Source organism: Oncorhynchus tshawytscha, linkage group LG20 (assembly GCF_018296145.1).
Source record: "Oncorhynchus tshawytscha isolate Ot180627B linkage group LG20, Otsh_v2.0, whole genome shotgun sequence".
NCBI classification, from domain to species: Eukaryota; Metazoa; Chordata; class Actinopteri; order Salmoniformes; family Salmonidae; genus Oncorhynchus; species Oncorhynchus tshawytscha.
The window spans coordinates 23,760,025-23,772,456 of NC_056448.1; the positions used below are offsets into that span (position 1 = coordinate 23,760,025).

General features: G+C 41.3%; 1 protein-coding gene across 1 annotated transcript in view; it reads right to left on the reverse strand.

The window, feature by feature from the left end:
• LOC112219946 (transmembrane protein 132D-like) overlaps positions 1 to 9,335 on the reverse strand; it is a 41,998-nt gene extending 32,663 nt beyond the window's left edge. Inside the window, exons 1-2 of the mRNA XM_024381437.2 lie at positions 8,813 to 9,335; positions 2,731 to 3,640 (exon numbers count right to left, since the gene is read on the reverse strand). Coding sequence (XP_024237205.1) covers positions 2,731 to 3,640; positions 8,813 to 8,879 — 977 coding nt within the window. The 5' untranslated portion in view covers positions 8,880 to 9,335. The remainder of the gene's footprint in view (positions 1 to 2,730; positions 3,641 to 8,812) is intronic.
• Between the last annotated feature and the right edge of the window lie 3,097 nt (positions 9,336 to 12,432).

Below are 12,432 nucleotides of genomic sequence, written 5' to 3' on the forward strand. Positions count from 1 at the left end.
TCGGGGTCCCGATATTTCCATTTGTGAATTAAAAACCTTTTTGTTACCAATCCATGTCTACGGTTTGCTTCAATCACTTGAGCTATCTTTGTTGTGAGAAGTGCTGCATAGCAAAAAAATGTTGTACCATTGTTGCTCAGGTCCTATTGCATGAAGATAGGGAGTGAACAAGAAGTTGGTCTGTGCATACCCACTGTCACCAAGTAAGATTCCACTATGTTGTCCACCTTCAAGCTGAGCATACAAAGAGGAATCATTGAGTCATGAGTTGCACCTTTCCAAAATTCACCAATGTTGGAGAACTGCACACACTTTTTACATTTATTGAGAACCAGTTTTTGCGATTCCTGTACTCCTCAGCATCTGCTGTAGAGAGAAACTTGATGGGAATATGACATCCATCTATACAGCCAATGACTCCAGGGAAGTTCCCATATTCATAGAACTCTACCTTGTAGTTGGCTCAGGCAGCAGCATCAGGGAACTTGGTATAATTGTCTTTCAGTTCACATATGGCATTGCAGAGTTTGTGAACGATTATGCATACAGTTAGTTCATTTGCACCACACAAATCTCCTGTTTCATGATGGAAGGTTCCAGATCCCTAAAAACCTCAAGGGGATCAGTACTTGCAGGGAAGGAGGGATGGGCTTTATCCTAAGAGACTTAGATAAAGCCTTGGCTCAAGAATTGTCTTTGTACATATGGAAATGGTCACAGAAATAGATTTTAGTCCAGGTAATCCATTTTCCTCCATTGCCAAGGTCAACCTTGGAGCGAACATCCATTAATCAGAAGTTAAACCTGCCTCTAGGCCAGGTTTAATTTAAGCCTTCACTTAGATCTAGATGAACTCTAAATGTCCTTCTGGAAATCAGATTTTTTTAAATATAGACTAGTGCAAGTCTGAGACTATTTTAAACCATGTCTGAGAAATGGCATTTCAGTTAGTCCAGTTTAAAAGTGCAACTTTTCACTATGTCATTCTATCTTCTATGTTATCTGAGAAAATGGGTGTGTTACTTTGTCCCCTACACTTTGAGATATCAACGTATCAGAAGCTTTTCTGCTGTTTCTTCAAACAAAACGAGTGGAAGAGTGGAAAATGCAAACTTCCACCGATTGAAATTACTTTAAGGTATACTGATCTAAAACATTCCAATAAAAGCAACTTTATTCTGCTCTGTGATGTGCATCCAAGGCAACGAGTAGAGCTTTTGCAAAACAGACTGAATTGTGTGTTTGGCGCGATAATGCTGCCTGCGTAATAAGTTAATTTTCACCATAAGGAGTCAGGCAGTTGTTAGTTATTTGTTTTCTTGCTCCATTAAATGTATGCATTATTTATGAACAAAAAAATTCAGAGATCCCTTTTCAAACGTTAATGGGATGTTAAGATATGAAGGCTGCCGAATCCATTACCCAATTATTTCCTTGTGTATGGAAGACTGCCTTCAGAACTTCTTCCAGTCGGGAGTGAAGTAGACTGGGACTGGCACACGACAAGTCTGTAATCTGTGTAGGGAGCGGAACAGCAAGACGACTTCCAGCCACACCAGCGTTCAACCGTCCCACAGCATGACCTTGGTGACACGCCCTGGCGCCATTCAAGTGGCCTTAAGTTACAATTTAAATGCATGGAACTTATCCTTTGAGAAGAGCCCTTCTTATTCATTATGGTGATAGACTTTTTACACAAGGCCTAAAACGGCAATAAAAAACATTCTGTCTCTAATTTCTGACTACACACAATATTATTTTGCCCTCAAATACACAAACATCTTTTTAACAGGAAAAGAGGTTAACATTTGCTATGTGTTCTGAGAATGTTTTCATAATCCATACATAAATCCTATTTCTTAATTTTCTATTATTTATGGATTTATGTTTTGAGCCAGGGGCCAGCACATTATGGTAGCATGCGTCAAGGTAACAGAAAAGGCACTGTAAGACTTGGTGATAAAAGTCATGATGCATTAGTACGACCACAACATATAGACCTACATTTACATGAAGCAAATAGGATGTAGAATGGATCCATTAGTGGGTTAGAGTGTATCAGTGCATGCAGAATACGTTCAGCACGTTTAGACAACACAAAACTTTACAATAGAATACATAGACAAAGTAAGGTCATATCAACACCATTATGTGCAAAATTCACAGCTAATGTATCAGACTATCTGATTGTGACCTGGATATTCTAGCTATGGACTGAACAGACAGTATATCCAAGCAGTGATCTTACCTAGGGCTGTACAATTAATTGAATTCACATAGAAATTGCAATATTGACATGTGCAATATGCAAATCGCAAGAGATCAATATCTCATGCTATATTTTGACATTTTCATATCGCATGCAATATTTTCAAACGCTGCGTGTAATGTCAGTATTTATAGTTTACTCTGTTTTTTTCTCCTCTTGTGGCTGCATCCCACACATACCAAGCCCCGTCCCATCACTCAAACCCTGCAGTTACCTCTCACTGTTAGATCGACTATAAGTTTGCATGCTGTTCTGTTCGATCAATTGCAGTCAACAGATTGTTCCAAATAAGAACGATGCTGCTTTAACTTTTGCTTTTTAATATAAATCATTCTATTTCTATTATTTCAACTGTTCAACCATATGTTTTGATCTAAATCGCAAGACAAATCGCAATTGCAATATTTGCTGAAAAAAAAAAAAGTTCTATTTTTTCCCATTTCGTGCAGCCCTACTCTTACCTAAGAGTGAAGCTCTCCACAGCAGACACACTGGACAGGAACACATAGAAGGTGGCCATGTCGGTGGTCCTCAGTGGTTTGGATGAGGTCTGGACCACCACGGCTCCCCCTAACCTCAGACGCAGGAACGTAGGGCTTTCAGGTGGTGCCTTTAGGATGTTGACACTCCCTACCCTCCTCATGGGTATACCAGACCCCACTGGGCCACCCCTCCCCACCCCCGCATGCTGCAGGCTGTCCTGGGGAACACACTGGCCTGTCCAGTCCCGTCGGCTCTGGAAGTAGATCTCCACGGGAATACCCTGCACCTCTCCCTGTCTATCCCTGCTGTCGGAGCTGGAGGAGCGGCTGGTGGGGCTGAACCAGGCCGGGTCGGGCTTCAACTGGGCAACACAGAAACCCCCTGGGGACAGCAGGCATGCCCCCCGCACCTCCTGCGTCTCACAGAAGGCATACGCCGTCACACAGTGGGCCCCCTCCTCCGTTCCCTTCCTCCCACCACTACCCACCTCCACCCCCTCCCCAGCCCTGCCCCCGCCAGCGTCACCTCCATTGGCCATACTGGGCATGTGAAAGAGGATCCTGATAATGGGGGCAGAGGAGAGGACCTGGCGTGCCAGGATGACAGGGAGGATCCTGCGACTGCCAAGGAGCAGCTCTGGGCCGATGGGTCTCTCCACAGACAGGGAGCCGAAGGTGACATTGACGGCCGGCTGCAGGCGGCCCGCCCCGGAGTTGGTAATGAGGAAGGCCTGCCTCTGGGCTTGCAGGCTGGAGTTCCCCAGCAGCTCCTGGCTGTAGTCCCTCAACAGCAGGTGGTCTGCGTTGAGGATCTGGTAGCCAACTGAGGGGTAGACAGGGAAGGGAGCTTGGCTCTTGGAGTCCTTGGACAGCTCCTGGCAGTGCACACCTAGAGGATGAGATATGAAATACAGCTGTTAGCATAGAGCAAAAAGAAAGCACTTAGCAAATGTATGTCTGTTTAAAGTATATAGTAGCATTATTATAGAATGGATTTTCTGAACATTTGGTTTAAAATTGAATAATGGTGGATATAAAAAGCAATTCTAATGCACAGTGACCCGTGTTTATTCAGTGAATTCAGCAGAATTCTAGAAGAGATTACCAAGCTTTTCAGGGAAGGTTTGCTGAAAACCAATATTTACACCAGTCACTTATCACACTGAAAGTCCTAGCTAGCCCACTGCCCTCCTGCCTCACTATACAGTCCGTCATGACACAGCCACACATAACACACACACACGCAGACCGACACAACACATACACACATACATACACATTCCACAAACACACGTTTACACTCATCATTTGCTGCTGCTATTCTGCTCTTTATTTACTCTTATTATTACCTATCCTGATGCCTAGTCACTTTACCATGCCTTCATATACATATTTACCTAAAATACCTTGTACCTCTGCACATTGTACTGGTACTCCCTGTATATAGCTTAACTTACAAGTATTTTATTTGATTAAAATCTGCATTGTTGGGAAGGGCTCGTAAACAAGCATTTCACAGTAAACACCAGTTGAGTTCGGTGCATGCGGAAAATACAAATCCAAGAAATCAAGCACAATCCCTTTCATTGTAAACATCAACGAGAACAGGTTTGCAGCTTAACAGCAGAGCACTACAATAACTAGGCAAAGTATGAAACAAATGTATCTAGGAAGTATTTTTCTGCCACAACTTCACTGGATATGTGTAATCCTGTTATAATATACAGGCTATTGTACCTTGTCTGAGCCCTACATTGCACAGTGGTCTTCAGAAAACTACAGGGTAGCTACATTACACGGTAATTACAAAATGCATACTGTTGAAGAAGAGAATGACAACAGTTGTTAAAATACATAACATAACATGCAACAACTGTATAACATCCAACCTGGTGGACAATGTTGTGACAAATATATGCTCCAGCAGGAGTTGGGCCCTTAAACGCTTTGGATGTACACGATACATATCCTGCTTTCAATAATGCACATACAGTATGAAAGCCCATGGGATACACAGCCTTATTATACACTGAGTGTACAAAACATTAGGAACACTTGCTCTTTCCATGACATAGACTGACCAGGTGAATCCAGGTGAATGCTATGATCCCTTATTAATGTCAAATCCACTTGGAGTGGAGATGAAGGGGAGAAGACAGGTTAAAGAAGGACTTTTCAGCCTTAAGACAATTGAGACATGGATTGTGTACAGGCAATCTAAGACGAGCTTGGGAAGGGCTTAATGCAATGATGGGAAGAGAGAGTAAAAGAGAGAACAATACAATTGCTGACTGTAAACGACTTTAACTGCTTTAATGGAAGATTTGAGACTGTCGATTTTAAAGACGAACGTGAACAAATATGTGACAGCATCCCCAAATCCGTACCAGGCGGGAATACAGCCTGACAGGATGCTCTTTATTTTGCATCTGTAAAAGTGTGTGACTGTTTTAGGTGACAAGTCACATTTTTTCAGCCTCCTGAGGTTGAAGATGCACGCTGTCTGTGTGGGTGGACCATTTCAGTTTGTCCGTGATGTGTACACCGAGGAATGTAAAACTTTCCACCTTCTCCACTACTGTCCCGTTGATGTGGATGGGGGGATGCTCCCTCTGCTGTTTCCTGAAGTCCACGATCATCTCCTTTGTTTTGTTGACGTTGAGTGAGAGGTTATTTTCCTGACACCACACTCCAAGGACCCTCACCTCCTCCCTGTAGGCCGTCTCGTCGTTGTTGGTAATCAAGGCTACCACTGTAGTGTCGTCTGCAAACTTGATGATTGAGTTGGAGACTTGCACGGCCACGCAGTCATGGGTGAACAGGGAGTACAGGAGAGGGCTGAGAACGCACCCTTGTGGGGCCGCAGTGTTAAGGATTAGCAGGTTGGAGATGTTTCCTACCCTCACCACCTGGGGGCGGCCCGTCAGAAAGTCCAGGACCCAGTTGCACAGGGTGGGGTCGAGACTAGGGTCTCGAGCTTAATAACGGGTTTGGAGGGTACTATGGTGTTAAATGCTGAGCTGTAGTCAATGAACAGCATTCTTACATAGGTATACCTCTTGTCCAGATGGGATAAGGTAGTGTGCAGTGTGATGGCGATTGGTCGTCTGTGGACCTATTGGGGCGGTAAGCAAATTGGAGTGGGTCTAGGGTATCAGGTAGAGTGGAGGTGATATGATCCTTGACTAGACTCTCAAAGCACTTCATGATGACAGAGGTGAGTGCTACGGGGCAAAATGGTCTATGACTCAAAGTCACTCATGTGTCATACAGTACATGCTTTTATTTTTTGTTGTCCTAGGCTACCTGGCTAAAATGCTTGCTCGCTAGCCTAACTTCCTTTCATGGGCAGTGTTAGCTAGTTAATATTAGCCTACTACATTAATATACTACATATATTACATCCATCCTCTCAGTCCAATGGCCAGTATGGAGAATTAAGTAAAACCACCAAGTCCAAATCCATATCTCCATCCGTGACTAATTTAGAAAAGGGACAATTTTAGCTAGCTAGCCACCAGAGAACAACAACTTAACAAGATGCAACAATTCAAGTTGTTTCTATAAATTACTTATTTATATGTGATAGGGGTGAAGCCAAATCCAAACTGGCTTCCCTTGACACTTTTATTTGGTGCGCCAGGACCATTCACTGTTGTGCTCACTCAGTTTAGCTCAACGCTGATTGGCTATTATTTTATGCATGTTTTTTGGGGGAGGCCAAATGCTCTCTGGCTTCCCTTGTATTCAATGCTACGTGCGGAAACAATGTCATACTCTTTATGAAAATTATGAAAACACCGATAGACGAAAGATAAATTATTTTATGTTTACATTTTTTTGTATTGGTCAATTTTATCTATCCAGTGTAGTTGGAGCAGCGGTCAGTTGTGAGTGAATGTATCAATGTCCTCTATGTTTTTAGTGTATGCAGTATGATGGACTGACTGGTTTAAATGTGTGTGACGTGAGAATGTATGTGATCCTTTAAAAGGCCATCCTGGATGGACAATAATATTTTATTCTATTCTGTTCAATTATATTGTGTATGAATGCCATTCAGAGGCTGAATGGGCAAGACAAAATATTTAAGTGACTTTGAACAGGGTATGGTAGAAGGTGCCAAGTGCACCGGTTTGTGTCAAGAACTGCAACACTGACAGGTTTTTCATGCTCAACAGTTTCCTGTGTGCATAAAGAATGATCCACCACCCAAAGGACATCCAGCCAACTTGACACAACTGTGGGAAGCATTGGAGTCAACATTGGCCAGCATCCCTGTGGAATGCTTTTGACACTTTATAGAATCCATGCCCCAACAAATTGAGGCTGTTCTGAGGACAAAAGAGGGCAATACTAGGAAGGTATTCCTAATGTTTTGTATACTCAGTGTATATCTCAATAGAAACCCTCCCACTTCTGCCATGCCAGAAGATACTGTAGCTATCTCTTCATGTATCTGAGAAAACGAGCGACCAGCACTGTGAGGCTCTGTTGGATGACTGCCTGTCTGTACAAGAAACAATGTGTCAGAACCCTGGTATGCAGAAGCAGCCGGCAGACACTTAACCTTTCTCTCGCTGACAGACCCACCAGCTTCCTCTTCCGAAGCCCACACGGCCGCCATCGTTAAAGTGCAGCGGCGGAAATTGAAGGTTGATCTGGACATGCCGTGCATCTTTGAAGTAATTTATCAAAAGGCGTTCTGCAAGTCAAGCCTCAAACACCTGAATGTGTTGTTCTGTTCTCAATGAGTTGACTTTAGACAACAAGAACATCATGATACAGTTCCACAGGGAGGCCAAACACCCTCATGTACAACTGATCACACTGATCAGTCATGCAGAATATTAATGAGAAACCATTAGTATTTCGTTAGAAGGGAGTAAGAAATTGCTAGCCAATTAGTATTGGGGAAATGGAAGGGTAGCACTGCCCTTCATGGCTCAACCTATGTGACCTTTCTCTCACGGAGAGGGTCAATTAAAATCACATATTCATTTTCAAGGAAAAAACAGGTTTGTGGAGGGTCAAAAGGTGAAATTGTGCACAAAGCAAATATTAAATCTTCTTGACTTTCTAATCTCTCTACAGGCTACACCTGCACAAGTAGAGGGATGAGTAGGCACAGTCACTCACACACAGACACACACCAAACAGCAGTCTGAAATGGTTATCAACAGAAGACAGACAGCTTGGTCTCATCTTCTATAATGCAGGACAGGTTATCTCCAAACAAACACAGTGGCTGTTTCCTGACATCCAGCCTCTTTCTCTGATGATGATTTCCACTCTAGCATCACATCACTTGGCCAAACTGCTCCCAAAACACACACGTCTAATGAACAAATCATGTCTGCAACTGCCCCCACCACATGTGACTGTACCTGCACCACCCCTTAATTGCTGGACTGCTGGGTGAAAGAGTGGTACTGTCCACACAAGGAGGTTCAAGCACACTGATTACAATCTGCTAAATTACTCAAATGTAAATGTAAATGCTAAGGTTTTAGTGTAGGATCTTAATTTGAACCAGTTTGCTACAGCAGGAAAAGAATCCTGCAACAATAGGTAATGTTCATTATTATGTAAATTATAATTAATGGACATTTTTGTAGGGGTTGGTACATTTTTCGTGAGGGAAAATCAAGTCAGAAATTTCACAGTAGAAATTACAAACGTCTGAAGCCTTTTTAAACAACAAATACACTAAAAGTCTTACAAGTTGCCCTGCAACAGGGTGATCAAATGAAGATCCTACATCTGTATGCACAACATTAATCTATTTCCTGATGATATTCCTGATGATATTTTTTCATGTAGTATGAAAATAGGAAAGGCCATGTATTCAATAAATGAATGCCTCTAGTCTACATCAATGTATGGACCTACTGTAATAAAATAAGCTATTCCTTTAAATGTGTTTCCAACTGTCAAGCTGTGTTTTTTATCTGTTGATCAATTGAGAGAATCAAAATAAGTTAGAATGGACAAAATGAAAAAAGAATTGACCTCAAACCATTTCATTTTCACCATCTATCACAGCAAAGTGGATCCTTACCTGTCAGAAGTTTGAAAATGAATACTGTGACAATTGGCAATATCCAAAAGAGAGACAAATAAAGCATCTTGGCAAGTTGGACAGTCCTGATTATCTACAGGAGCGCTCCAACAACGTACCAAGAGAACAGTGTCAGACTTTCTGCTCTCAATTGACACACATCTATGGTCATTTACATTTTTTCAATCCCCAACAAAGTAAAGAGCTGTAATGAATATATATAACTCTATGTTGATAACAGATGCAACGGTAAATTCCTGTTCCAAGTAATAACTGAAGTGTTGTTTAGGTCCACCAGTTTGGGTATCCACTTTACGCTACTTTCTGCACCTTGCCCCCGTCTAATTTTCCTGCGTAAAATCCACTTTCGCTTGTGGATCGCCACATTGTAGAACAAAGATCCAAGTTGTGGTATTCTTTTACAATCACCGTTTATTGTGGACGCAACTAAAAGCAAACTTCACTGAGTAGACTGCGGATATGTTATATCCTGTCCTGGACTGCATATAGAATGAGTAAAAATCAGGTTGAGCCGCTGTGCCCATATTCCGTCAGATTAACGATTCTCGTGCGTAATCGCCGTGGGGGAAAGGCCTGCGAGGAAATTAAACGCACGAGAGGTCAATGGGATCTAGTGATTTCTCCACGATTTATTAAAGGCAGTCCCATTTGGAATATGTTGCGCTACTAGTATATAGGCTACAATTCACAAAAGGCCTAGAAATACTTTGTAGGCCTACATGTCTATATATTTTATTTGACCTAATAACTGCTATTTTTAGTCTATTGTTATTTTGTACTCTGTTTTTGTAGCCTATTGACAGGGGTGTAGAGGGGGAAAGACAAAGGTATACCCACTTTTTTTCAGAGGGCATTGCATATACACTCTTGGAAAAAAGGGTTCCAAAAGGGTTCTTAGCAGATGGATAGATAGGGTTCTACCAATAACCATTTTCACCTAAAGACCCCTTTTTGGAAGATGAGGGTTCTTTGTAGAGCAAAGGGTTCTACCTAGAACATTTTTCATTCTAAGAACCGTTTTTGGAAGAACGGGTTCTTTGATGATTATTTGGAAGGCAAGAAGCATTCTAAAGAGAACCGTTCTGAATCATTTTTTAAAATAGTGCTTTGACTGTTAGTGTTTACCTCAGTGTTTAAACTGAATCCTTTAACATTTAAAAAAGATTGATGTGATAATGTTTTAAACCGTACCTATATGAGAATATTTGTACCCAGCAAATTGTGTTACCTAGTTGTGTTACCTAGTTGTGTTACCTAGTGCTGTTTTTCAGTGTTACATTTTAGTGTAAAAAATAGGTAAATTAACATTCAGTGCTCTATAGCAGGTTGATTTTAAATTCGCTATGCCCTCAGATGAACCATCAAACAAGCAAAGCGTCAATACAGGATTAAGATTGAATCCTACTACACTGGCTCTGACGCTCGTAGGATGTGGCAGGTCTTGAAAACTATTACGGACTACAAAGGGAAACCCAGACGCGAGCTGCCCAGTGTTGTGTCTTTTGCATCATTAAAGTGAAGACTGTTATTTTATCAAATCAATTCTCTGTAATTATTATTATGTGATTAAACTAATCATATAAATGTAATTAACTAGGAAGTCAGGGCACAAAGTAAAATCTTCAGATTAATTTTCCTAATATAACTCTTCAGATATTTTAAAAATCTAATCAATTAGTCTTCTAATTAATGAATTATTCTTTACCTCACGTTAGTCTCATTCCAAACTTCACAAGTTGTTGGTTATCTGCATGAATTCAGCCTTTACTATATATCATTCATACACCAATTGTCTTAATCATTTATTTACTAACTAACTAAATAATCACAGAAATGCATAAACATACAAACAGCAGATATGGTTACAAGGAAATGATAGGGGAGGTTCCCTAGTGGGCTAAGCCAATATGATGGCTTGGTGGACAACGCCAAGTGGGTGTGGACTGAAAAGGCGGGATAGAACAGTAGTCACACAATTGATAATTATATTAATTGAAATGCTAATCCTTTGCACATGAACGCTCACTCAATCGGGAATAATTGCAATCAATATATATTTATATTTATATAGTATCGTCGTGATCTCTGTTGGAATCGTCAGTCCTTCTGATGGAGAGTTCATCCGAGTCAGTCTCTTTCTTTTTTCTGTTCCCCTGAAGATCAAGTCTTTTGTGGTTAAAATGGATACTTCAGAGTACCATTGAGAAAGGTTTCTAGCTGCAGACCAGTAATTAGTATCTCAGACTTGCTCTTATTCTTGAGAGATTGATAGTCTCAGTTGAACCATTTCCAGCCATGTAGCCAATGCTCCACGTGGTATGGTTAGGAATTCAATAACTATTTGCAATCACAGCTCACGCTATGGATGTGCTTGGTCTAAACTCAAACCTTTGCCCCCTTAGCTGATCGAGGTATGCGTGGTCTGAAGAGGATTTTCTCAGGAGGGTTTTTTATTAGTAACAGTATAAAAGAGATGTTCCATGACGCCTGATCATGTCTGTTCTCACCGGGGCGGGCCAATGACTTGGTTAAACTTTAAAGGGAATACAATTCTCTTTCATTAAAGGTTTTACATCATTTCACAAATAGTTTAATCTTTACTCATTCATTTGATACAAGAATTAGATGCAAACCCCATAATTGTGAAATGTACATATTCAGATATATAGTTACAGTTGAAGTCGGAGGTTTACATACACCTGACATTTAGGCATTGTAAAAATTCCCTGTATTAGGTCAGTTAGGATCACCACTTTATTTTAAGAATGTGAAATGTCAGAATAATAGTAGAGAGAATGATATATTTCAGCTTTTATTTATTTTATCACATTCCCAGTGGGTCAGAAGTTTACATACACCCAATTAGTATTTGGTAACATTGCCTTTAAATTGTTTAACATAGGTCAAATGTTTCAGGTCGCCTTCCACAAGCTTCCCACAATAAGTTGGGTGAATTCTGGCTCATTCCTCCTGACAGAGCTGGTGTAATTGAGTCAGGTGTGTAGGCCTCCTTGCTCGCACACGCTTTTTCAGTTCTGCCCACAAATTTTCTATGGGATTGCGGTCAGGGCTTTGTGATGGCCACTCCAATTCCTTTGACTTTGTTGTTCTTAAGCCACTTTGCCACAACTTTGGAAGTTTGCTTGGGGTCATTGTCCATTTGGAAGACCCATTTGCGACCAAGCTTTAACATCCTGACTGATGTCTTGAGATGTTGCTTCAATATATCCACATCATTTCCCTCCCTAATGATGCCATCTATTTTTTGAAGTGCACCAGTCCCTCCTGCAGCAAAGCACCCCGGCAACATGATGCTGCCACACCCGTGCTTCATGGTCGGGATGGTGTTCTTTGGCTTGCAAGCGTCCCCCTTTTTCCTCCAAACATAATGATGGTCATTATGGCCAAACAGTTATATTTTTGTTTCATCAGACCAGAGGACATTTCTCCAAAAAGTATGATCTTTGTCCCCATGTGCAGTTGCAAACCATAGTCTGGCTTTTTTGGGGCGGTTTTGAAGCAGTGGCTTCTTCCTTGCTGAGCTGCCTTTCAGGTTATGTCGATATAGGACTTGTTTTACTGTGGATATAGATACTTTT